At 36.1% G+C, this 27,722-nt stretch overlaps 2 protein-coding genes across 3 annotated transcripts; both read left to right on the top strand.

The window, feature by feature from the left end:
- Positions 1–4,551: 4,551 nt before the first annotated feature.
- LOC131347674 (uncharacterized) lies at positions 4,552–8,297 on the top strand. The gene is made up of 7 exons (XM_058381967.1): positions 4,552–4,676; positions 4,812–4,879; positions 6,480–6,803; positions 6,884–7,321; positions 7,478–7,582; positions 7,672–7,696; positions 7,803–8,297. The coding sequence occupies exons 1-7, from the start codon at positions 4,645–4,647 to the stop codon at positions 7,825–7,827; spliced, it is 1,017 nt and encodes a 338-aa protein (XP_058237950.1). The 5' UTR covers positions 4,552–4,644; the 3' UTR covers positions 7,828–8,297.
- Positions 8,298–15,576: 7,279 nt separating this feature from the next.
- Positions 15,577–22,771, top strand: LOC131347673 (uncharacterized). Of its 2 annotated transcripts, XM_058381966.1 has the most exons (7): positions 15,577–15,708; positions 15,843–15,910; positions 17,511–17,834; positions 17,914–18,351; positions 18,506–18,610; positions 18,699–18,723; positions 18,830–19,332. In XM_058381966.1, the coding sequence occupies exons 1-7, from the start codon at positions 15,677–15,679 to the stop codon at positions 18,852–18,854; spliced, it is 1,017 nt and encodes a 338-aa protein (XP_058237949.1). In that variant the 5' UTR covers positions 15,577–15,676; the 3' UTR covers positions 18,855–19,332. The 2 variants fall into 2 exon arrangements, 1 of the variants encoding a protein (XP_058237949.1); XR_009203814.1 differs by lacking the exons at positions 15,577–15,708; positions 15,843–15,910 and adding an exon at positions 19,805–22,771 and having other exon boundaries at positions 17,493–17,834; positions 18,830–19,611.
- Positions 22,772–27,722: the final 4,951 nt, after the last annotated feature.

The following is a 27,722-nucleotide window of genomic DNA, read 5'->3' on the forward strand; positions in this document are numbered from 1 at the left end:
CGCACACACACACACACATAATTTATACTGTTCATTACTTACTGCACTACCTCTACCTGTCATCCGCTGCTATAGTTATATTTATGTTTATTCTATTTGCACTACCTCAACCGCTGCTGTGTATTTTTGCACAATATTTTTTTTAATTATTATATTTTTTTAATATTTTTTATTTTTTTTTACATCATTTCACTTTATCTATTTTATTTCACTTACATTCCAGTACACGTTCTTTTATTTCTTTTCAGCGCTAAGTGTCCTGTGTTCTTTTGTGTTGTCTTTATTGTATTTATTGTCTTTTTTGCACTGTCTTGTCTATGCTCTGTTTGCACCTAGCTGCACACTGTGCACTTTACGTGGCTAAGACAAACTTCTGTCCTAGCTCTGTGGTGTTGTTTGTTGTTTTTGTATTGAACTTGTTGTTGTATGTTTATGTAGCACCAGGTCCTGGAGAAACGTTGTTTCATTTCACTATGTACTGCGCCAGCTGTATGTGGTTGAAATGACAATAAAAGCTTCTTGAATCTTGAATCTTGAATCTTGAAATTCCCCCTGAATGATGTGCAGGTCTGATTCACAGCTACAGGAAGCGCCTGGTTGAAATTATTGCTGCCAAGGGGGGATCAACCAGTTATTAATTCAAAGGGTTCACTTACTTTTTCCACTACCATTTTGTATATTGAATGAGTTTTCAATAAAAACAAGAAAGATCAGATTTTTTTGTTATTATTTAAGCACATTACATTTGTCAATACTCTTGACTTAGATGAAGATCAGACCACATTTTATGACAAATTTATGCAGAAAACCATAAAATTCCAAAAGGTTCACATACTTTTTCTTACCACTGTTCATTCGCACACCAGCTTCTGTATATACTACCTGTCATAGCTTTATTTATTTGTTGTACATGTATTTACATATTCATCTGCACTTGCTCATTTGCACATTGATACTATTTGCACTTCTAGTAGATGCTAAACAGCATTTCATTACTATGTACTTTTTGTGAAATCATAAGAAAAGTGGAGAATATATAATGGGTTTTAACAGTTTTAAAACCAGTGTGTTAGTCTTTGGAAATGTGCTGCAAAAAGTGTACGGTGTTTTTGGTCTGCATAGACTTCAGTATCGCTGACTTTAGTTTACACAGTGTATTTTAAAAGCTCCTATTAAACAACCATAAGAACTCTTTATCTGTTTATTATGAATAGTGTATTTGTATTAAGTGTAGTGGTGACTTTAGCCTAAAGGTGGGGTCTTTGATTTTGTGATATCTTATATCTATTTCACTGTAATGCCATCAGCAGCAGCCTGGAGCATGTACACACACACACACATGCATACACAAGTTATGACATTCACCACAGTCTATACTGTATGTCTGTTTGTTTTTCTGATGACGTGCACAAAAAGTCTTGCACAGAACAAAGTTTTTACTGCATCAGCCAATAATATATTCACCACATTGAGCGAAGTGGAATTCAAGATCTTCGACAAAGAAAACTTCAAAACAACATTTCTGACTCTATTTTAGTCAGTGCAGATATAAAGAATATATATATATATATATATATATATATATGCAAAAGTGTGGTCATGCTTCTGCATCTTTCTGCATATATTACCTGTCATAGACTTATTTATTTCTTATTTATTTGTTGGTATTTATCTGCAGTTGCTTATTTGCAAAATCTATCTATCTATCTATCTATCTATCTATCTATCTATCTATCTATCTATCTATCTATCTGTCTGTCTGTCTGTCTGTCTGTCTGTCTGTCTGTCTGTCTGTCTGTACACAATTACCTGTAATAAATACAAATAAATAAATACAGCTCCCTTCCCACTGCCTTTAATTGATGGTTTCTAATGTTGTAGAGAAGAACCTGATGTTAGTGTGTCACATTAGCAACATGTGAGGAGAAGGCCAGTTGATTGTCAATGGTTACCCCAAGTTTGCGAGTAGTGGCCGTAGGGAAGATCAGAAAGTTGTGTAGGGATATTGCAAGATCCTGGGCTGGGGATGAATCACCTAGGATGACCAGCAGTTCAGTTTGGCTGGGATTGAGTTTCAGCTGATGAGCTGTCATCCATGATAATATGTCCAACAGATATGCTGAGATCCAAACAGAAGCTGTGGTATCTGAGGGAGGGAGGAAGGAGAAGATAAATTGAGTGTCATCAGCATAGCAGTGGTAAGAGAACCCATGTGAGCTGTATGTCTTCTCCAAGTGAATCAGTATAGAGAGACAAAAGGAGAGAACCAAACACTGAACCTTGTGGGACACCACTGGAGAGTCTGCATGGAGCATGGACCATGACTTTGTGATATCTTTTATCCATTTTACTGTAATGCCTACAATAGTGGCCTGGAGCATGCACACAGACACATCTACACACACGCACACACACACACACACACACACACACACATACACACACTCTCTCTCAGACCACAAGTTCATCCACCACAATCTATATATCTATATATATTTATGCAAAAGTTTGGGCACCATACCCAAATGCCATATTTAATAGATTTTTTAAGGAAAAAAGAAATAAATACAACAAAAGGTCAGATAAAATTGGTGAAAATGTCCGTTAATAGGAACCTCCACCCAAACCCAACCCCCCAGAGAAAATGAAATTCATGTTGTATTCTTTTTCTCTTCAAAACCCAAAATGTAGAAGAAACTCCTGATATTGTCTAAGACATAAGAGTAACACGGCATTAAGGCCACATGGGGAAGATCTGCTTGTTTGAAAATATTGAAAAGTCTTCAACTTTCTCATAAGCACAGGAAACAAGTGTCCCTGCACAGGAAACAAGAGCAAAAACCAGAAAGTGTCAAACAGGAAGTCCAACAACTCTAGTCAATTCAGTTTAGCTCAGCTCTTCAACACACTCACCCACACACACTTACACACACTTACAAATGAGATACAGATGTGCCATGTTCATTTGTTTACTCCCCAACACTCCCTCTAAACCACACCCACCTGCCACAGTACAATAAAAATGATATGTTATGTTGAGCTAGAGAACTGCACAGTGTTAATAAGTTAAAGATTCATGTTTGAAGGCAAATATTCAAGTAATACTGATGAACATGCGTCTCTTTACACAATGACTTTTGTAAAGTACAGCTGTGACATTATACAAAGAAATAAAGTTTTTAAAGTTTGGCACAAAGATTAATGTTGGTCAATTGATGTGAACCTAAGGAGCTTCAGAACTAGTGCTTGAATTATTCTCTGCCAATTTTCTCTGCCATAAAGGCATACTGAATTCATTTACACAGCAAAGGAAGTCCACAAATGCAACACTACTTTAGCAACACTGACCACTTAAACCACTCTATAATAATTATGATAGTGTGGATTTCTGCACTAATAAATGTGTGGATAATTAATGCCAGTCAGTCATAATGGCTGGATGTTTAAAATGTGTTACTTGTCAAATGGGATGTTCACAGTTTGGGTACATGTGTGTTGATTACCTGGGGAGGAGATGGTACCCCAGTGTAGTATGGGAAGAAGACAAGCTGGTGGAGACAGTGTGATGCACAGCGCTGTTTCAACACACAAACATAAAAACATTGTGGTCCACCAGAGTATGCCATTTCTGGCCTAAAAGTATAATATACATATATATATATATATAGCTCAGTTTCTTATGTGTTTTTCTTACATGTTCATGTATTTGTGAGACGAACAGTTTTGTTTCATTTTTTGTGAACTGCTGACAATATTTCTCCTAAATTCAAATTATAACTATTGTAATTTAGAGTGTATATTTATAGGAAATGACAACACATCAAAATAACCCAAGATCATGCAGTATTCGCAGAGCTTTAATAAATCAAATAAAACTAAATGCAAGTAATTTGTAAACAAATTGTGTTAATGCTTTGGCTAAATAACATTAAGAAATCAGTATTTGGTGGAGTAACCCCGATTTGTATGCATTTTGTCTCCATGCTCTCCACCAGTTTTTCACATACTGTATACCACTCTTTTTGCAAAAAACAGCTCAGCTAGAGATGTGCACAGGACTGTGTGTGTGTGTGTGTGTGTGAAGTCAAGAAGCTTTTATTTTCATTTCAACCATATATAGTTGACGCAGTACACAGTGACGTGACCCTGGTGCTACACAAAACAACACAGAGCTAAGGACTAATGTAAGTTGTCCTAGCCACATAAAGTGCATCGTCTGCAACCTAATGCAAAATAAAAAGACAGTGCAAACAGACAATACAAAACACTACAGGACAGATACACAAAATAGAGTTGACCAGTATACATTCTGTATATGTTATAAAGCACAAGATGCAAAAATAAGAGGACTTTAAACAAAGAGTATTATTGTACACATATACATTTATATATAGCAGCAATTGGTGCAGTTTAAAATGGGTGCAAAAAAAAGCAACAGCAGCAATTAAGTAAATGTGCAAAAATAGCATATGAACACTTCCTTCTCTCTCTCTCTCTCTCTCTCTCTCTCTCTCTTCCCACCAACCCCAAGCAGAGTCTAATAACAAGAAAACCCACAAGTTGTGACATCAATCTCTAAACTGTGTGTGGTAATTTTTGTCACTTTTTTAAAAACGTCTTCAAATTGTTTGAGGCATTTTGTGCATGAGCCAGGATTCTGTTCATGACCTTGAGAGGTACGCTGCTTAATTCTGTATGTTTTCATAAAGAAAAAAGCAGAATCATTTCCACTGTTTACTCATCTCTGTTCTTTTTTTTTATTTAAAAAAAATATTTTTTCAAAATTAATTCTTGTTTTATTTTTTGCTCAGTGCAAAAACTGTGAGAATGGTTTTGCAGTGTTTCATCCTTCTGGTTTTCTTCCTCGGTAGTAGCCATGGTGAGTGACCTTTGATTGATAAATGTTATTGTAAGTTAACATGATGATATATTGATATTGTTGGTGGTGGAATTTTAAGCAGCATACATGAGACATTCACTATCACTGCAAATGATAGTTGCCTTGTTTTTCTTCTATCAGAGAATGTTTGCTGATGACATTGATTTATTACAACTTGTTTATTCTGTATGTTACAACTTGTATGGATGGAAAATAGCGACAAAAGCATTTGAAGCAAAAAAAGGTGCTAAATAGCAGTAACTGTAAAAATACCCATCGTATTAACAGTGCTTGCATTTTAAGGATCTGCAATTCAACATGGCTGCATAACTAAGCTGTGAATTTTTCAAGTAGAGACACAAGATTTCATTGTTTAAAATTTCAATATTAAATATTTAGATTTTTAAAATACAACCTTTAATAATTGACAGGACATTTCGGTGCGTGTTATTTCACTTCCACAAATTCAGTGATTCAAATTCGCCAAGAAATTCAATGTTGCACAGCCGGGTATCGCAGGAAGAGCAATCGGGGATTTGCCAGAATGGACCAAGATGTTAGTACTGTACCTTAAGCCAATGAAGACATGAAAGCATCGTTTACGTGTATATTTGTTTTTATCAGCCTTACTAGTCAAATAAATCAAACGAAAATAAAATCACAACAAAAAACAAACAAACATACAGGCCCAGATAATCATAATGTTTACTTACCCTTTGGTCCATTTTGGCAGATCCCTGAGTGTGATGTGAAAGCCTCGGTCTACCTGTTGCTATTATCTCATCAAACTCACTTACACCTCCTGCTGGTGAAGCGAACAAGCAGCAGGTGTCGATTATGCATTGATGTTCGTTTGCTCTTCCTGCGATACCCGGCTGTGCAACGTTGAATTTCTTAGTGAATTTGAATCACTGAATTTGTGGAAGTGAAATAATACACACCTAAATGTCCTGTCAATTATTAAAGGTTGTATTTTAAAAATCTGAATATTTTTTTAATATCGAAATTTTAAACAATGCAATTTTGTGTCTCCGCTTGAAAGATTCACAGCTTAATTATACAGCCATGTTGAATTGCAGAACCTTAAAATGCAAGCACTGTTAATACGATGGATTTTTTTTCAATTACTGCTATTAAGCACCTTTTTTTGATTCACATACTTTTGTCGCTATTTTACTTATATGAACTTAAACTGCTGAAGCCTGAATTACTGCATGTCTACAGAAAGTTCAGTTTGATGAACTTCCTGAAAATAATCTGATATTTTCATTTCTGACATTGTTTTCTGCTTAGGTGGTTACTTGCTAATAGATATGGTTGTCTTCAACATTAAATGATCTGTGATTGGTTAATATTGGTTCAAAAATATAAAATACAGATATTTCTATAAAAATAAAGATAAATCTCTGATACACAAACTGACAACTGCTTTAAGAAAGATTCTTTTTTTCCATGTATTTAAATGAAGGGAATAAAATCTGTTACACCAGTGAATGGCCAAGCGACATCCGTGTAATGATATTAATAAATACCTTTGGTACAAAATAATTGTTGAATGACTAAACACTCCTCTCAGTAAGATATTTCTCTCTTCCCTAAGGACATACTGAATTCATTTATACAACAGAGAATGAAGTAAAACTGTCCTGCAACACCAACAAATGGCAAATAAGCACAAAGTCTGACAACATAATTGATGTGAATTGCACAGTGAAGTGTGTTCCTGGTGAACCACTCAGACTTAACAATATCCAGGAATTCCGTACAAATAACGAATCAGACAAAGTTGATGAAAAATTTCCGCTAATAGCATCAAGTGGATTTTTTCGATGTGTCACTGCTCTGGATTCTGGTTTCTTGTATCCATTCAAACCGTCTCCCAACACTGTCACGTCATACATAGTCGCCCCTGCAAATGAAGACAGTGAGTAAGTTTTCATTTTCTGTATTTTCTCAAGACAATTCTGTTTTTCAGAATAATCAGCAAAACTATTTTTCCTTCAGTAACAACTAAATCTGTGGAGAGATCTTCAGTCGAGCTAACTGAAGGAGAAGATGTACTTTTAAACTGCAGTTTCATCTTTACAGAAAGATATAACAATGAGGATTTCTCTGTTTACTGGATCAAGACCATTGAAAAGAACAATATCTGTGTGTATTCTTATGATCTTGAAAACGCTTATGGTATAGAGTACAATCGTCAATGCAATGTGCAAGAAGATCTGCTTCACAGACTCTCAAACCAAACTGACGGCAGAAACACCAACCATAACATCAGGATCAGTAACGTAACAGAGTCAGATGCTGGACAATATCTTTGTGTTTTACAAGTGCGCCATTATAATAAAGCAAAAGCAACATGGAAGATCATAAATAATGTTACAGTCAGTGTACCTAAAGGATCTAAGGACAAAGGATCTGGAATAGCTGAAATAACGACAGGTGAGTTTAATCTGCACTGGGTTGTGTGTGTGTGTGAGTGTGTGTGTGTGTGTGTATGTGCGTGTTTATTAAGTGTTTGGAAATGGATAGACAGAAGAACCCAGCATGTTACTGTAGACTATTTCTACCTACCAACATTTCATTATTTGTACCCAGATGGCGAGTCTCTCATCCGCTTATGTGTTACACTGCCAATAATACTGGGTGTTCCGATAGCTGTTGTGGTGGTACGTTTATGGAAAAAGAATAAAACCTCTCCAAGTAAGTATCTTCTTAAACAATCATATTTTAAAGTCTGTTTGTTCTGTACATATGCTAATATTATGCTTCTTTTTTTTTTTTTTTTACAGGATCTCAGACTATGGAACTGAAAACGTAGGTTATTGCACTGATAATTATATTTGGTTTAATTGAATGTGAGCTCTATTAATGTCTCGGTTGTGTTAAATTCTGTGATGTTTATTTTTTCTTCCCTTTGCAGAATCCAACATAGAGATGAAACTTAAATGAACTTTGAAGCACGAGAACAACACAGCACTTAGGAAGAATGTTTAAGATGTGTTTAATATGTTCTCTTTATTAAGATTTCTTTTACTTATTTTAATGCTCCTATTATTATACAGTATGTCTTTCTCATTTCAAATGTATAAAATCAATACATCATATATATATATATATATATACAGTATTCTTTTTATTCAGACTGTAAGACATAAAAACGTTAGTAAGTGTTTAATGATGAAAAATTATTATGGCAATAAACATTTAATATATTTGTAGCAATATGTACAGTACATTTACAGCAGGGATCTCCAACCTTTTTTCCTCTGAGAGTTACTGGTGTTATATTATTAGTAACATTTATTTACATAGCTTATTGCCATAAACCAAACCAGCTGAATGAGCTATTTTTGTGTGAATTTAAAAGAAAATGTCAACATCAGTCATATTTTGCAATAAATCATTTTAATTCACATAAGCAGCAGTTGAGTCGAGTTAATTGATTTAACACAACGGGGTTGCTGATTAGATTTATCAGTTATTTATGTCAGATTTCATTTATTCACATGTTATTTATCAGCAAATTGTTACTTATAAGTCCCCTGTTACAGAACCTGATGGCCTCAGCAAGACCGAAAAAAAAAAACGGCCAAGTGGTTTATTTATCTTTTATACAAACTACTTCAGTCTGCTTGATGAAGCATGTACCCACGGAGAAGCAGGCGAGCGACATGTAGGAGACCCCTGATTTACAGTAAATGACAGAGCTGTTCCAACAAACAAACACAAATACATTGTGGTCCACTAGAGGGCCATTTCTGACATAAAAGTATATATACAATGTGTATTGTGTACATGTGTAAAGTTGTTTTCTGTAAATTAACAGCAGTCTGAACACTGTTATCTTTCGAATAATACCTGGGTCGCATTTCTCATATCTTTTCCAGAGATGTTCTTAAGAGGTTTGACAGACTGACATGGAGAACTGCTCAGTGAGAGCTTTCACACAATCAGGGACATGCTACAGCTAGCTACAGAAATATAAATGCAATTTTACAATTTATACCGCTACAGGAATCTTCAGCCAAGTGTAATTATAATAAAAACGCAATGACAATATTTGTGTTTGCAAATACTATTTTCCAGAAACCCACTGACAAATGCTCACCCTTACTTTTGCAGTAAAAAAAAAGGTTCAGGTTCTCTGTATGATGTAGGGAGTGAAGAAGATTAGATTAAGATCGGATTCAAGCAGGATTCTTCAAAGCAAGGTCACACACATCTGAAGTAGAATGATTTATATGAAGGTATTTAAAGGCATGTGATTTAGTTTTTTTACTGATCTAAATTTGAACACATTACCTAGGTAAAATATATTCATAACATGGGAGGATTAATATCTATCAAGCAAAATTGAAAATGGAAATTTCAGAATTACATCTTGGGTCTTCATCTGGTCTAGCAATCAAATCTTCCATATATAATGTACCTTTCATATTTTAAGATTTGTCTAGTACTGTATGCAGTGTCATTGATTTCCTGATTGGCTATGGTTCAAAAGTTGTGCTGTTTTCATTTACATTGTTTCAGTTGTTTGATTCTGTCAGGAGCTACTGGGACAGTTCCCTGTCTGACCACCAGAGGGGGAGCTGGCAGGCAATTCACCATAGCATGCTTTTTGTTTCTGTAATCCTCATGTGTGTTGTGCCACACTCATTTAACCTAATGTTTTGTCCTATATATACCAGCCCCTTTCTATGTGTCTATCTCAGTCACTGTTTTTTGTTTGTTTTTCGTGTGGTTCGGTCAGATGTCGTTGTGTTTCCAGGTTCCATGTTATTGTTATGTTTCGTAACTCATGCGGTATTTGTCCAATGTTCTGTGTAAGCCTTATTTAGCTCTGTTAATAAAGCAGCAATTTTATCCTGCTCACAGGTCTGATAAAATGCATGTGGGTTATGTCAACTAGCAGGGAGATCTGGGTTCGATCCCTGCTTCAGGCAGTGTGTCCTGAAAGTTACAGATTCATATCTCTCTGTAATGAAGACATGTATGCTAATGAATAATATGTAGAATTTGTTTATCTATATGTTTCTGAATATTGTTAATATTCTACATTAATATATGTAGAATATATATTAAGCTGTGCCCGAAAAAGAGTTTCTGCGTTCCTCTTCTGCTAATAAGTCATATCTCAATGACGTTCTCTTGAACATAAAAAAAATAACAGATAAACAGTAAAGAGTGAAAAAGTCAGGAAAGCAGAAACCCACAGGAGTCTCAGTTATCAAATTATATTAATGAATTGACATTGTGAGAGACATGTCACTATAGTATCATTACAGGTCTGCCTTCTGTCATGTAAAATCTTAAATGCTCTTATGTGGATAAACTCGTTCATTGTGCTCTGAAGTACAAATATGCTTACCTCTAGTCCAGACCATGTTGCTCTATTTCTGTATTCTGACTTCCTGAAGCTGTAAGAAAATTGCATGAAAGAAAGGTAGTTGGCTTCAAAAAAACAAAATCCACCTTTTGGAGGGGCCAAGTCAGAGCCCAAACCTCACCCCAATAGATATACTGTGGAATGACTTGATGAGAGACACACATATGAGATGTCCAAAGAATATGACAGAGCTCAAGCAGTTCTACCAGGAAGAATGGGCTAAAACAGCGCCTCTACTTCCTGAGGAGGCTGAGTAAAGCCCATCTCCCTTCCCCCATCCTGACTGTGTTCTACAGAGGGACCATCGAGAGCGTCCTGAGCAGCTGCATCACTGCCTGGTTTGGGAACTGCACCGTCTCAGATCGCAAGACCCTTCAGCGGATAGTGAGGACAGCTGAGAAGATCATCGGAGTCTCTGTCCCCTCTATCACAGACATTTACACCGCACGCTGCATCCGCAAAGCCAACAGCATTGTGGCTGACCCCACACACCCCTCACACACACTCTTCACCCTCCTGCCATCTGGAAAGAGGTACCGGAGCATTCGGGCCCTCACAACCAGACTGTGTAACAGTTTCTTTCCTCAAGCCATCAGGTTCCTCAACACCCGGGACTGAACTGTTCTACACTCTCACACACACTCTCACTCAGGACTGAACTGTTCTACACTCTCTCACACACACACACTCTCACTCAGGACTGAACTGTATATTAACTCTCTGTCTCTCTCACACACAGATACACACACTCTCTCTTGACTGTGTGGACGCACACACACACACACACATAATTTATACTGTTCATTACTTACTGCACTACCTCTACCTGTCATCCGCTGCTATAGTTATATTTATGTTTATTCTATTTGCACTACCTCAACCGCTGCTGTGTATTTTTGCACAATATTTTTTTTAATTATTATATTTTTTTTATTTATTTTTTTTTTTTTTACATCATTTCACTTTATCTATTTTATTTCACTTACATTCCAGTACACGTTCTTTTATTTCTTTTCAGCGCTAAGTGTCCTGTGTTCTTTTGTGTTGTCTTTATTGTATTTATTGTCTTTTTTGCACTGTCTTGTCTATGCTCTGTTTGCACCTAGCTGCACACTGTGCACTTTACGTGGCTAAGACAAACTTCTGTCCTAGCTCTGTGGTGTTGTTTGTTGTTTTTGTATTGAACTTGTTGTTGTATGTTTATGTAGCACCAGGTCCTGGAGAAACGTTGTTTCATTTCACTATGTACTGCGCCAGCTGTATGTGGTTGAAATGACAATAAAAGCTTCTTGAATCTTGAATCTTGAATCTTGAAATTCCCCCTGAATGATGTGCAGGTCTGATTCACAGCTACAGGAAGCGCCTGGTTGAAATTATTGCTGCCAAGGGGGGATCAACCAGTTATTAATTCAAAGGGTTCACTTACTTTTTCCACTACCATTTTGTATATTGAATGAGTTTTCAATAAAAACAAGAAAGATCAGATTTTTTTGTTATTATTTAAGCAAATTACATTTGTCAATACTCTTGACTTAGATGAAGATCAGACCACATTTTATGACAAATTTATGCAGAAAACCATAAAATTCCAAAAGGTTCACATACTTTTTCTTACCACTGTTCATTCGCACACCAGCTTCTGTATATACTACCTGTCATAGCTTTATTTATTTGTTGTACATGTATTTACATATTCATCTGCACTTGCTCATTTGCACATTGATACTATTTGCACTTCTAGTAGATGCTAAACAGCATTTCATTACTATGTACTTTTTGTGAAATCATAAGAAAAGTGGAGAATATATAATGGGTTTTAACAGTTTTAAAACCAGTGTGTTAGTCTTTGGAAATGTGCTGCAAAAAGTGTACGGTGTTTTTGGTCTGCATAGACTTCAGTATCGCTGACTTTAGTTTACACAGTGTATTTTAAAAGCTCCTATTAAACAACCATAAGAACTCTTTATCTGTTTATTATGAATAGTGTATTTGTATTAAGTGTAGTGGTGACTTTAGCCTAAAGGTGGGGTCTTTGATTTTGTGATATCTTATATCTATTTCACTGTAATGCCATCAGCAGCAGCCTGGAGCATGTACACACACACACACATGCATACACAAGTTATGACATTCACCACAGTCTATACTGTATGTCTGTTTGTTTTTCTGATGACGTGCACAAAAAGTCTTGCACAGAACAAAGTTTTTACTGCATCAGCCAATAATATATTCACCACATTGAGCGAAGTGGAATTCAAGATCTTCGACAAAGAAAACTTCAAAACAACATTTCTGACTCTATTTTAGTCAGTGCAGATATAAAGAATATATATATATATATATATATATATATATATATATATATATATATATATATGCAAAAGTGTGGTCATGCTTCTGCGTCTTTCTGCATATATTACCTGTCATAGACTTATTTTTTTCTTATTTATTTGTTGGTATTTATCTGCAGTTGCTTATTTGCAAAATCTATCTATCTATCTATCTATCTATCTATCTGTCTGTCTGTCTGTCTGTCTGTCTGTCTGTCTGTCTGTCTGTCTGTACACAATTACCTGTAATAAATACAAATAAATAAATACAGCTCCCTTCCCACTGCCTTTAATTGATGGTTTCTAATGTTGTAGAGAAGAACCTGATGTTAGTGTGTCACATTAGCAACATGTGAGGAGAAGGCCAGTTGATTGTCAATGGTTACCCCAAGTTTGCGAGTAGTGGCCGTAGGGAAGATCAGAAAGTTGTGTAGGGATATTGCAAGATCCTGGGCTGGGGATGAATCACCTAGGATGACCAGCAGTTCAGTTTGGCTGGGATTGAGTTTCAGCTGATGAGCTGTCATCCATGATAATATGTCCAACAGATATGCTGAGATCCAAACAGAAGCTGTGGTATCTGAGGGAGGGAGGAAGGAGAAGATAAATTGAGTGTCATCAGCATAGCAGTGGTAAGAGAACCCATGTGAGCTGTATGTCTTCTCCAAGTGAATCAGTATAGAGAGACAAAAGGAGAGAACCAAACACTGAACCTTGTGGGACACCACTGGAGAGTCTGCATGGAGCATGGACCATGACTTTGTGATATCTTTTATCCATTTTACTGTAATGCCTACAATAGTGGCCTGGAGCATGCACACAGACACATCTACACACACGCACACACACACACACACACACACACACATACACACACTCTCTCTCAGACCACAAGTTCATCCACCACAATCTATATATCTATATATATTTATGCAAAAGTTTGGGCACCATACCCAAATGCCATATTTAATAGATTTTTTAAGGAAAAAAGAAATAAATACAACAAAAGGTCAGATAAAATTGGTGAAAATGTCCGTTAATAGGAACCTCCACCCAAACCCAACCCCCCAGAGAAAATGAAATTCATGTTGTATTCTTTTTCTCTTCAAAACCCAAAATGTAGAAGAAACTCCTGATATTGTCTAAGACATAAGAGTAACACGGCATTAAGGCCACATGGGGAAGATCTGCTTGTTTGAAAATATTGAAAAGTCTTCAACTTTCTCATAAGCACAGGAAACAAGTGTCCCTGCACAGGAAACAAGAGCAAAAACCAGAAAGTGTCAAACAGGAAGTCCAACAACTCTAGTCAATTCAGTTTAGCTCAGCTCTTCAACACACTCACCCACACACACTTACACACACTTACAAATGAGATACAGATGTGCCATGTTCATTTGTTTACTCCCCAACACTCCCTCTAAACCACACCCACCTGCCACAGTACAATAAAAATGATATGTTATGTTGAGCTAGAGAACTGCACAGTGTTAATAAGTTAAAGATTCATGTTTGAAGGCAAATATTCAAGTAATACTGATGAACATGCGTCTCTTTACACAATGACTTTTGTAAAGTACAGCTGTGACATTATACAAAGAAATAAAGTTTTTAAAGTTTGGCACAAAGATTAATGTTGGTCAATTGATGTGAACCTAAGGAGCTTCAGAACTAGTGCTTGAATTATTCTCTGCCAATTTTCTCTGCCATAAAGGCATACTGAATTCATTTACACAGCAAAGGAAGTCCACAAATGCAACACTACTTTAGCAACACTGACCACTTAAACCACTCTATAATAATTATGATAGTGTGGATTTCTGCACTAATAAATGTGTGGATAATTAATGCCAGTCAGTCATAATGGCTGGATGTTTAAAATGTGTTACTTGTCAAATGGGATGTTCACAGTTTGGGTACATGTGTGTTGATTACCTGGGGAGGAGATGGTACCCCAGTGTAGTATGGGAAGAAGACAAGCTGGTGGAGACAGTGTGATGCACAGCGCTGTTTCAACACACAAACATAAAAACATTGTGGTCCACCAAAGTATGCCATTTCTGGCCTAAAAGTATAATATATATATATATAGCTCAGTTTCTTATGTGTTTTTCTTACATGTTCATGTATTTGTGAGACGAACAGTTTTGTTTCATTTTTTGTGAACTGCTGACAATATTTCTCCTAAATTCAAATTATAACTATTGTAATTTAGAGTGTATATTTATAGGAAATGACAACACATCAAAATAACCCAAGATCATGCAGTATTCGCAGAGCTTTACTAAATCAAATAAAACTAAATGCAAGTAATTTGTAAACAAATTGTGTTAATGCTTTGGCTAAATAACATTAAGAAATCAGTATTTGGTGGAGTAACCCCGATTTGTATGCATTTTGTCTCCATGCTCTCCACCAGTTTTTCACATACTGTATACCACTCTTTTTGCAAAAAACAGCTCAGCTAGAGATGTGCACAGGACTGTGTGTGTGTGTGTGTGTGTGTGTGTGAAGTCAAGAAGCTTTTATTTTCATTTCAACCATATATAGTTGACGCAGTACACAGTGACGTGACCCTGGTGCTACACAAAACAACACAGAGCTAAGGACTAATGTAAGTTGTCCTAGCCACATAAAGTGCATCGTCTGCAACCTAATGCAAAATAAAAAGACAGTGCAAACAGACAATACAAAACACTACAGGACAGATACACAAAATAGAGTTGACCAGTATACATTCTGTATATGTTATAAAGCACAAGATGCAAAAATAAGAGGACTTTAAACAAAGAGTAGTATTGTACACATATACATTTATGTATAGCAGCAATTGGTGCAGTTTAAAATGGGTGCAAAAAAAAGCAACAGCAGCAATTAAGTAAATGTGCAAAAATAGCATATGAACACTTCCTTCTCTCTCTCTCTCTCTCTCTCTCTCTCTCTCTCTCTTCCCACCAACCCCAAGCAGAGTCTAATAACAAGAAAACCCACAAGTTGTGACATCAATCTCTAAACTGTGTGTGGTAATTTTTGTCACTTTTTTAAAAACGTCTTCAAATTGTTTGAGGCATTTTGTGCATGAGCCAGGATTCTGTTCATGACCTTGAGAGGTACGCTGCTTAATTCTGTATGTTTTCATAAAGAAAAAAGCAGAATCATTTCCACTGTTTACTCATCTCTGTTCTTTTTTTTATTTAAAAAAAATATTTTTTCAAAATTAATTCTTGTTTTATTTTTTGCTCAGTGCAAAAACTGTGAGAATGGTTTTGCAGTGTTTCATCCTTCTGGTTTTCTTCCTCGGTAGTAGCCATGGTGAGTGACCTTTGATTGATAAATGTTATTGTAAGTTAACATGATGATATATTGATATTGTTGGTGGTGGAATTTTAAGCAGCATACATGAGACATTCACTATCACTGCAAATGATAGTTGCCTTGTTTTTCTTCTATCAGAGAATGTTTGCTGATGACATTGATTTATTACAACTTGTTTATTCTGTATGTTACAACTTGTATGGATGGAAAATAGCGACAAAAGCATTTGGAGCAAAAAAAGGTGCTAAATAGCAGTAACTGTAAAAATACCCATCGTATTAACAGTGCTTGCATTTTAAGGATCTGCAATTCAACATGGCTGCATAACTAAGCTGTGAATTTTTCAAGTAGAGACACAAGATTTCATTGTTTAAAATTTCAATATTAAATATTTAGATTTTTAAAATACAACCTTTAATAATTGACAGGACATTTCGGTGCGTATTATTTCACTTCCACAAATTCAGTGATTCAAATTCGCCAAGAAATTCAATGTTGCACAGCCGGGTATCGCAGGAAGAGCAATCGGGGATTTGCCAGAATGGACCAAGATGTTAGTACTGTACCTTAAGCCAATGAAGACATGAAAGCATCGTTTACGTGTATATTTGTTTTTATCAGCCTTACTAGTCAAATAAATCAAACGAAAATAAAATCACAACAAAAAACAAACAAACATACAGGCCCAGATAATCATAATGTTTACTTACCCTTTGGTCCATTTTGGCAGATCCCTGAGTGTGATGTGAAAGCCTCGGTCTACCTGTTGCTATTATCTCATCAAACTCACTTACACCTCCTGCTGGTGAAGCGAACAAGCAGCAGGTGTCGATTATGCATTGATGTTCGTTTGCTCTTCCTGCGATACCCGGCTGTGCAACGTTGAATTTCTTAGTGAATTTGAATCACTGAATTTGTGGAAGTGAAATAATACACACCTAAATGTCCTGTCAATTATTAAAGGTTGTATTTTAAAAATCTGAATATTTTTTTAATATCGAAATTTTAAACAATGCAATTTTGTGTCTCCGCTTGAAAGATTCACAGCTTAATTATACAGCCATGTTGAATTGCAGAACCTTAAAATGCAAGCACTGTTAATACGATGGATTTTTTTTCAATTACTGCTATTAAGCACCTTTTTTTGATTCACATACTTTTGTCGCTATTTTACTTATATGAACTTAAACTGCTGAAGCCTGAATTACTGCATGTCTACAGAAAGTTCAGTTTGATGAACTTCCTGAAAATAATCTGATATTTTCATTTCTGACATTGTTTTCTGCTTAGGTGGTTACTTGCTAATAGATATGGTTGTCTTCAACATTAAATGATCTGTGATTGGTTAATATTGGTTCAAAAATATAAAATACAGATATTTCTATAAAAATAAAGATAAATCTCTGATACACAAACTGACAACTGCTTTAAGAAAGATTCTTTTTTTCCATGTATTTAAATGAAGGGAATAAAATCTGTTACACCAGTGAATGGCCAAGCGACATCCGTGTAATGATATTAATAAATACCTTTGGTACAAAATAATTGTTGAATGACTAAACACTCCTCTCAGTAAGATATTTCTCTCTTCCCTAAGGACATACTGAATTCATTTATACAACAGAGAATGAAGTAAAACTGTCCTGCAACACCAACAAATGGCAAATAAGCACAAAGTCTGACAACATAATTGATGTGAATTGCACAGTGAAGTGTGTTCCTGGTGAACCACTCAGACTTAACAATATCCATGAATTCCATACAAATAACGAATCAGACAAAGTTGATGAAAAATTTCCGCTAATAGCATCAAGTGGATTTTTTCGATGTGTCACTGCTCTGGATTCTGGTTTCTTGTATCCATTCAAACCGTCTCCCAACACTGTCACGTCATACATAGTCGCCACTGCAAATGAAGCCAGTGAGTAAGTTTTCATTTTCTGTATTTTCTCAAGACAATTCTGTTTTTCAGAATAATCAGCAAAACTGTTTTTCTTCAGTAACAACCAAGTCTGTGGAGAGATCTTCAGTCGAGCTAACTGAAGGAGAAGATGTACTTTTAAACTGCAGTTTCATCTTTACAGAAGGATATAACAGTGAGGATTTCTCTGTTTACTGGATCAAGACCATTGAAAAGAACAGTATCTGTGTGTATTCTTATGATCTTGAAAACGCTTATGGTATAGAGTACAATCGTCATTGCAATGTGCAAGAAGATCTGCTTCACAGACTCTCAAACCAAACTGACGGCAGAAACACCAACCATAACATCAGGATCAGTAACGTAACAGAGTCAGATGCTGGACAATATCTTTGTGTTTTACAAGTGCGCCATTATAATAAAGCAAAAGCAACATGGAAGATCATAAATAATGTTACAGTCAGTGTACCTAAAGGATCTGAGGACAAAGGATCTGGAATAGCTGAAATAATGACAGGTGAGTTTAATCTGCACTGGGTTGTGTGTGTGTGTGAGTGTGTGTGTGTGTGTATGTGCGTGTTTATTAAGTGTTTGGAAATGGATAGACAGAAGAACCCAGCATGTTACTGTAGACTATTTCTACCTACCAACATTTCATTATTTGTACCCAGATGGCGAGTCTCTCATCCGCTTATGTGTTACACTGCCAATAATACTGGGTGTTCCGATAGCTGTTGTGGTGGTACGTTTATGGAAAAAGAATAAAACCTCTCCAAGTAAGTATCTTCTTAAACAATCATATTTTAAAGTCTGTTTGTTCTGTACATATGCTAATATTATGCTTCTTTTTTTTTTTTTTTACAGGATCTCAGACTATGGAACTGAAAACGTAGGTTATTGCACTGATAATTATATTTGGTTTAATTGAATGTGAGCTCTATTAATGTCTCGGTTGTGTTAAATTCTGTGATGTTTATTTTTTCTTCCCTTTGCAGAATCCAACATAGAGATGAAACTTAAATGAACTTTGAAGCACGAGAACAACACAGCACTTAGGAAGAATGTTTAAGATGTGTTTAATATGTTCTCTTTATTAAGATTTCTTTTACTTATTTTAATGCTCCTATTATTATACAGTATGTCTTTCTCATTTCAAATGTATAAAATCAATACATCATATATATATATATATATATATATATATACAGTATTCTTTTTATTCAGACTGTAAGACATAAAAACGTTAGTAAGTGTTTAATGATGAAAAATTATTATGGCAATAAACATTTAATATATTTGTAGCAATATGTACAGTACATTTACAGCAGGGATCTCCAACCTTTTTTCCTCTGAGAGTTACTGGTGTTATATTATTAGTAACATTTATTTACATAGCTTATTGCCATAAACCAAACCAGCTGAATGAGCTATTTTTGTGTGAATTTAAAAGAAAATGTCAACATCAGTCATATTTTGCAATAAATCATTTTAATTCACATAAGCAGCAGTTGAGTCGAGTTAATTGATTTAACACAACGGGGTTGCTGATTAGATTTATCAGTTATTTATGTCAGATTTCATTTATTCACATGTTATTTATCAGCAAACTGTTACTTATAAGTCCCCTGTTACAGAACCTGATGGCCTCAGCAAGACCGAAAAAAAAAAACGGCCAAGTGGTTTATTTATCTTTTATCCAAACTACTTCAGTCTGCTTGATGAAGCATGTACCCACGGAGAAGCAGGCGAGCGACATGTAGGAGACCCCTGATTTACGGTAAATGACAGAGCTGTTTCAACAAACAAACACAAATACATTGTGGTCCACTAGAGGGCCATTTCTGACATAAAAGTATATATACAATGTGTATTGTGTACATGTGTAAAGTTGTTTTCTGTAAATTAACAGCAGTCTGAACACTGTTATCTTTCGAATAATACCTGGGTCGCATTTCTCATATCTTTTCCAGAGATGTTCTTAAGAGGTTTGACAGACTGACATGGAGAACTGCTCAGTGAGAGCTTTCACACAATCAGGGACATGCTACAGCTAGCTACAGAAATATAAATGCAATTTTACAATTTATACCGCTACAGGAATCTTCAGCCAAGTGTAATTATAATAAAAACGCAATGACAATATTTGTGTTTGCAAATACTATTTTCCAGAAACCCACTGACAAATGCTCACCCTTACTTTTGCAGTAAAAAAAAAGGTTCAGGTTCTCTGTATGATGTAGGGAGTGAAGAAGATTAGATTAAGATCGGATTCAAGCAGGATTCTTCAAAGCAAGGTCACACACATCTGAAGTAGAATGATTTATATGAAGGTATTTAAAGGCATGTGATTTAGTTTTTTTACTGATCTAAATTTGAACACATTACCTAGGTAAAATATATTCATAACATGGGAGGATTAATATCTATCAAGCAAAATTGAAAATGGAAATTTCAGAATTACACCTTGGGTCTTCATCTGGTCTAGCAATCAAATCTTCCATATATAATGTACCTTTCATATTTTAAGATTTGTCTAGTACTGTATGCAGTGTCATTGATTTCCTGATTGGCTATGGTTCAAAAGTTGTGCTGTTTTCATTTACATTGTTTCAGTTGTTTGATTCTGTCAGGAGCTACTGGGACAGTTCCCTGTCTGACCACCAGAGGGGGAGCTGGCAGGCAATTCACCATAGCATGCTTTTTGTTTCTGTAATCCTCATGTGTGTTGTGCCACATCCTTCCTATTGTTCCTCTTTTCCCCGGTCACCTGTTCCTCATTTAACCTAATGTTTTGTCCTATATATACCAACCCTTTTGTATGTGTCTATCTCAGTCACTGTTTTTTGTTTGTTTTTCGTGTGGTTCGGTTATTGTGTTTCCATGTTCCATGTTATTGTTATGTTTCGTACCTCATGCGGTATTTGTCCAATGTTCTGTGTAAGCCTTATTTAGCTCTGTTAATAAAGCAGCAATTTTATCCTCTCACAGGTCTGATAAAATGCATGTGGGTTATGTCAACTAGCAGGGAGATCCGGGTTTGATCCCTGCTTCAGGAAGTGTGTCCTGAAAGTTACAGATTCATATCTCTTTGTAATGAAGACATTTATGTTTATGCATGATATATGTATAATTTGTTTATCTATATGTTTCTGTATACTGTTAATATTCTACATTAATATATGTAAGCTGCGGCCGCAAAAGCTGTGGCCGAAAAAGTTTCTGCGTTCCTCTTCTGCTAATAAGTCATATCTCAATGACGTTCTCTTGAACATGAAGGAATAACAGATAAACAGTAAAGACTGAAAAAGTCAGGAAAGCAGAAACCCACAGGAGTCTCAGTTATCAAATTATATTAATGAATTGACATTGTGAGAGACATGTCACATAGTATCATTACAGGTCTGCTTTCTGACATGTAAAATCTTAAATGCTCTTATGTGGATAAACTGGTTCATTGTGCTCTGAAGTACAAATATGCTTACCTCTAGTCCAGACCATGTTGCTCTATTTCTGTATTCTGTCTCCTTGAAGCTTCAAAAGAACAAAATCCACCTTTTTTGGGCCAAGTCAGAGCCCAAACCCAATAGAAATGCCGTGGAATGACTTGATGAGACACTCACTTATGAGACGTCCAAAGAATATGACAGAGCTAAAGCAGGTCTACCAGGAAGAATGGGCTAAAATTCCCCCTGAATGATGTGCAGGTCTGATTCACAGCTACAGGAAGCGCTTGGTTGAAATTATTGCTGCCAAGAGGGGATCAACCAGTTATTAATTCAAAGGGTTCACTTACTTTTTCCACTACCATTTTGTATATTGAATGAGTTTTCAATAAAGACAAGAAAGATCAGATTTTTTTGTTATTATTTAAGCACATTACATTTGTCAATACTCTTGACTTAGATGAAGATCAGACCACATTTTATGACAAATTTATGCAGAAAACCATAAAATTCCAAAAGGTTCACATACTTTTTCTTACCACTGTTCATTCGCACACCAGCTTCTGTATATACTACCTGTCATAGCTTTATTTATTTGTTGTACATGTATTTACATATTCATCTGCACTTGCTCATTTGCACATTGATACTATTTGCACTTCTAGTAGATGCTAAACAGCATTTCATTACTATGTACTTTTTGTGAAATCATAAGAAAAGTGGAGAATATATAATGGGTTTTAACAGTTTTAAAACCAGTGTGTTAGTCTTTGGAAATGTGCTGCAAAAAGTGTACGGTGTTTTTGGTCTGCATAGACTTCAGTATCGCTGACTTTAGTTTACACAGTGTATTTTAAAAGCTCCTATTAAACAACCATAAGAACTCTTTATCTGTTTATTATGAATAGTGTATTTGTATTTGGTTATACAATTAGACTGTGTTCTAAGGTGTAGTGGTGACTTTAGCCTAAAGGTGGGGTCTTTGATTTTGTGATATCTTATATCTCACTGTAATGCCATCAGCAGCAGCCTGGAGCATGTACACACACACACACACACATGCACACACTCTCAGACCACAAGTTGTGACATTCACCACAGTCTATATGTCTGTTTGTTTTTCTGATGACTTGCACAAAAAGTCTTGCACAGAACAAATTTATTTCCTGCATCAGCCAAAAATCTGTTCACCACATTGAGCACTATACTTCTTAATCCAATGGAATTCAAGATCTTCAAAGATTCAGACAAGGTTGGTGAAAAATATCTGCTAATAGAAGCAAGTGGATTCCAAGAGCAAAAACCAGATGAACAAGAACAAGATGTCCAACAGCTCTGTTTAGTTCAGTTCAGCTCAGCCCTACTGTCACTGACACACTGCAAACCCCCAATACACACATTTACACAAACTTTGAAATCAGATACAGATGTGCCATGTTCATTTGTTCATTCCCCAACACTCCCTCTAAACCACACCCCCACATGTGACAATACAATAAAAATGATCATATGTTATGTTGAGCTAGAGAACTGCACAGTGTTAATAAGTTAAAGCTACATGTCTGAAGGCAAATATTCACCACATGTGTCTCTTTATACTTAATGACTTTTGTAAAGTACAGCTGTGACATTCTACAAAGAAATAAAGCTTGTTTTGGACACAAAGATTAAAGTTGGTCAATTGATGTGAACCTGAGGAGCTTCAGAACTAGTGCTTGAATTATTCTTATAAAAATCATTTTCTCTGCCATAAAGGCATACTGTATTCATTTACACAGCAAAGGAAGTCCACAAATGCAACACCAGTTTAGCAACACTGACCACTTAAACCTGAAAATAATTATGATCATTTGGATTTCTGTGAATAATTAATGCCAGTCAGTCGTAATGGCTGGATGTTTAAAGTATGTTACTTGTCAAATGGGACGTTCCCAGTGCAGGCATGTGAAGAGATGGCACCAGGATGCACTTTGGGAAGAGGGCAAGCTGGTGGAGACAGTGTGATGCTCTGTGTAATGCTCTGCTGGATAATCTTGGGTCCTGACATTCATGTGGATGTTACTTTGACACATACCATCTACCTAAAACACTGTTACAGACCAAGTACATCCCTTCATAACAGTATTCCCTAATGGCAGTGGCCTCTCTCAGCAGAATAAATGCTCCTTGCCTCACTACAAATATTGTTCGGGGATGGATTGAGTAACATGACAAAGAGTTGACTTGACCTCCAAATTCCACAAATCTTAATTTGAATGAGCATCTGTGGGATGGACCGAACTTAAAGGATCTGCTACACACACACACACACACACTAACAGAGACTGTCTGTGTCGTCACAAGAAAACACACAAGTTGTGACATCAACCATTAAACTGTGTGGTAATTTTTGTCACTTCACTTTTTGATCACTTGCTTAAAACATCTTCCAAGCCAAGATTCTGTTTATCACCTTGAAAGGTTCGCTGCTTAATTAATTAAGTTTAATTCTGTATGTTTTCATAAGTGGAATAATTTCAACTATTAATCACTTTGGGGTTTTTTTTTTTGCTTAGTGCAAAAACAGTAATAATGGTTTTGCAGTGTTTCGCCCTTCTGGTTCTCTTCCTCAGTAGTAGCCATGGTGAGTAATTTTTACAGAGAATTTCAACAGAGAATGTTTGTTGGTTACAATGATTTATTACAATTTGTTTCTTCTGTATGTTGCAACTTGGCTGAATTGCTAAAGCCTGAATTACCGCATGTCTTCATTAAGTTCAGTTTGATGGACTTCCAGAAAATAATCTGATATCTGACATTTTCATTGTTGCTTAGGTGGGTACTTGGTACTGGACATGGTCGACTTTAATATTAAATAAACTGTTGATATGTTAATACTGGTTCAGAAATATATAATATAGATATTTATATAAACATAGACAAGATAAATCTCTGATAGACAAACTGAAAAATACTCTTAAAAGGTTTTTTTTTAAGTCAGTTACCCCGGATAATGGCCAAGCGACATTAGTGTGATGTTATTAATGCATACATTTAGAACAAAAATAATTGTTGAATGACTAAACACTCCTCTCAATAAAATATTTCTCTCTTTCCTAAGGACATATTGAATTCATTTATACAGAGAATGAAGTAAAACTATTCTGCAACACCAACAAATGGCAAATAAGCACAGAGTCTCAAAACAATATTGATGTGAATTGCACAGTGAAGTGTGCTCCTGGTGAACCACTCAGACTTAACAATATCCAGAAATTCTGCACAAATAACGAATCAGACAAAGTTGATGAAAAATGTCCGCTAATAGCATCAAGTGGATTTTTTCGATGTGTCACTGCTCTGGATTCTGGTTTCTTGTATCCGTTCACACCGTCTCCCAACACTGTCACGTCATACATAGTCGCCCCTGCAAATGAATCCAGTGAGTACGTTTTCATTTTCTGTATTCTCTTAATACAATTCAGTTTTTCAGAATAATCAGCAAAACTATTTTTCCTTCAGTAACAAACAAGTCTGTGGAAAGATCTTCAGTCGAGTTAACTGAAGGAGAAGATGTACTTTTAAACTGCAGTTTCATCTGTCCAGAAGGATATAACAGTGCATATTTTTATGTGTACTGGATCAAGAATATTGAAAAGCAGAGTATCTGTGTTCATTCTTTTGGTTTTGACAAGTTTCTTGGTATAAAGTACAATCCCTATTGCATTGTGCAAGAAGATCTGCTTCACAGACTCTCAAACCAAACACCCATAAGTATAAACACCCGTAACATCAGGATCAGTAACGTAACAAAGTCAGATGCTGGACAATATCTCTGTGCTTTATGAGTGCACCCATTTTCGAAAACAAAAGGAATGTGGAAGATCATAAACAATGTAACAGTCAGTGTATATAAGGGATCTGAAATAGCTGGAAACCGATTTGGTGAGTCTCAAATGCATTGGTCGCTTGTGTGTGTGCAAGTGTTTGGAAATGGATAGACAGAAGAACCCAGCATGTTACTGTAGTCTATTTCTACCTACCAACATTTCATTATTTGTACACAGATGTCGCGTCTCTCATCCGCTTATGTGTTACACTGCCAATAATACTGGGATTACTGATAGCTGTTGTGGTGGTACATTTATGGAAAAAGAATAAAACCTCTCCAAGTAAGTATCTTCTTAAACAATCATATGTTAAAGTCTGTTTGTTCTGTACTTTTTTTTTACAGGATCTCAGACTATGGAACTGCAAACGTAGGTTATTTCACTACACACATTATATTTGGGTTAATTGAATCTGATCTCCATTAATGTCTCGTTTGTGTTCCTGTGATATTTTTTTTTTCTTCCCATAGCAGAATCCAACATACAGAAGAAACTTTTTATATGAACTTTGAAGCATGAGAACAACACAGCACTTAGGAAGAGTGTTTAAGATGTGTTTAATATGTTCTCTTTATTATGATTTATTTTACTTATTTCAGCTCAGCTATTATTATATGACTTTCTCATTTTAAATGTACAAAATCAATAAACTGAATTTTTATATATATATATATATATATATATATATATTCTTTTCATTCAGACTGTAAGACATAAAAAAGGATGTGTTTAATGATGAAAAATCATTATGGCAATAAACAATTAATATATTTGGAGCAATATGTATTTCATTAATTTACATGGATTCTGTCCTGGACCAGTAAAGTTGAAAGCATCAGTGAACACGGCTGAAAAGATCATGCTGAACAAGGTCAGGGCCAGGACATGGCCTTTGCTCATGACACCGTTGCTCATAGGGAATTCAGGTGAGGCTTCGCCATTGTGTTGGTGATAAGGAGATCTTGAGTTGTACGGAGAAGGAGAAGCAATTATCCTTTGCTGTTACACTTGCCCACAACATTACTACCAATAACACCACTCCAGGTTTGGTGATCATTACCAACCCTAGCAAGTCTCCAAGGATGAAGAGTTTATTTCCTTTGGGGACATTTGAGATCAGAGAGTCTAGTTCTTGTCCTTGGCGTCATCTGGGTTGGTCATCGTTGGGGCGTATGCACTTATGATTGTTGCTTGTTTCTTCCATACAGGTACTTGCATTGTCATGAGATGATCATTGATTCCTTTTGGCATGCTTGTAAGATTACAGATCAGTTTTGTTTTGATCTCAGCTTCTCTCCGCTCACTGACACTGCAACAACTCCAGAAGAACGTGTAACCACCCTTGTCCTCTGTGATTTGCCCTTCCTCTGCTAGTCGTGTCTCGGCCAGGGCTGCAATGTCTACTTTGTAGCATTCTAGCTCACAAGCCACTAAAGCTGTGTGCCTTTCCGGTCTGTTAGCTGCTGGATTGTCAAGCAGAGTACGCACATTCCACATTCCGAGAGTGAGAGTGGTAACCTTTTTCTTTTTGTTCATGTTTTGACTAAAAAGGGATCCCTTTATTTTATAGTTTAAAGAGGGGAGAACTTGCGCCGCATTATCCAGACTCTCTCATCCAGGATCATCTGAATCCAATGGTAAGACAAAGTCGAGACTGATGGAGATGACTCTGGGTGCAGGAGTTGCCAGAGTGCTGATCACTTCCAGGTTGAGGGTGACTTCCTGGTTTTTAGACATTTTAAGCCATGCTCAGGCTAACTTCAGTGCAAAGTATTGTTAGCTCTGCTACGTATCAATCCATTTTTCTTTTGCTGCCCTGTGTTTGTTCTCACTGTGAATGACCTTGCCTGTCTCTGTTCTGTTTCATCATGTCCAGCAGTAAAAGATCTTGGTGTAATTATCGACTCTGGTCTTTAGTTTGAAGCTCATGCAGATAATATCACTAGGGTAGCCTACTTTCATCTCAGAAATAAGAAATGTGATGTCATTTCACGATACAAAAAACTAGTTCATGCTTTTGTTATCTCTAGGTTAGATTATTGCAATGCCTTACTGTTTGGATGTTCCAGTAGGAGCATAAGCTACAGTTAGTCCAGAATGCAGCAGCTAGAGTCCTAACTAGAACCAGATGATATGAACACATCACTCCTATCTTAGCCACACTGCATTGGCTGCCAGTCAAATTTTGCATTGATTATAAAATACTATTACTGTCCTATAAGCACTAAATGGTCTTGCACCACAGTACCTGAGCAATCTTTTGGTTATTTATGAGTCGCCACACCTACTCCAATCAAAGGGTGCAGGTTATTTGTTCAAGTCCAGGCTGAAAACACATTTGTTTAGTCAAGCTTTCAATGCATAGTTTGGTGTACTGGGGTGTTTGGATGCTGTTGCCTTACCACACTTGCTGACTTCCCAAGTTTGCTGACTGTGAAGTGGATGGACGCTTTATGTCCTGGGAATCCTTCATGTCTATCACCTTCTGGCTCTCCCTTTAGTTATGCTGTCATAGCTAGTCTTGCCGGAGTCCCTGCCTGCTCTTTACACATAATCTACATTGTCTTTAAACATCA

This window comes from Hemibagrus wyckioides, linkage group LG27 (genome assembly GCF_019097595.1).
Source record: "Hemibagrus wyckioides isolate EC202008001 linkage group LG27, SWU_Hwy_1.0, whole genome shotgun sequence".
NCBI lineage: Eukaryota > Metazoa > Chordata > Actinopteri > Siluriformes > Bagridae > Hemibagrus > Hemibagrus wyckioides.

What these genes read in the sequence shown, in the direction of transcription:
- LOC131347674 (XM_058381967.1), top strand. Translation starts at nt 4,645, where the DNA reads ATGAGCCAGGATTCTGTTCATGACCTTGAGAG. An exon ending in CTTCCTCGGTAGTAGCCATG is followed by an intron (nt 4,880 to 6,479) that starts GTGAGTGACCTT and finishes CTCTTCCCTAAG; the next exon opens with GACATACTGAATTCATTTAT. An exon ending in AATAGCTGAAATAACGACAG is followed by an intron (nt 7,322 to 7,477) that starts GTGAGTTTAATC and finishes ATTTGTACCCAG; the next exon opens with ATGGCGAGTCTCTCATCCGC.
- LOC131347673 (XM_058381966.1), top strand. Translation starts at nt 15,677, where the DNA reads ATGAGCCAGGATTCTGTTCATGACCTTGAGAG. An exon ending in CTTCCTCGGTAGTAGCCATG is followed by an intron (nt 15,911 to 17,510) that starts GTGAGTGACCTT and finishes CTCTTCCCTAAG; the next exon opens with GACATACTGAATTCATTTAT. An exon ending in AAAGAATAAAACCTCTCCAA is followed by an intron (nt 18,611 to 18,698) that starts GTAAGTATCTTC and finishes TTTTTTTTACAG; the next exon opens with GATCTCAGACTATGGAACTG.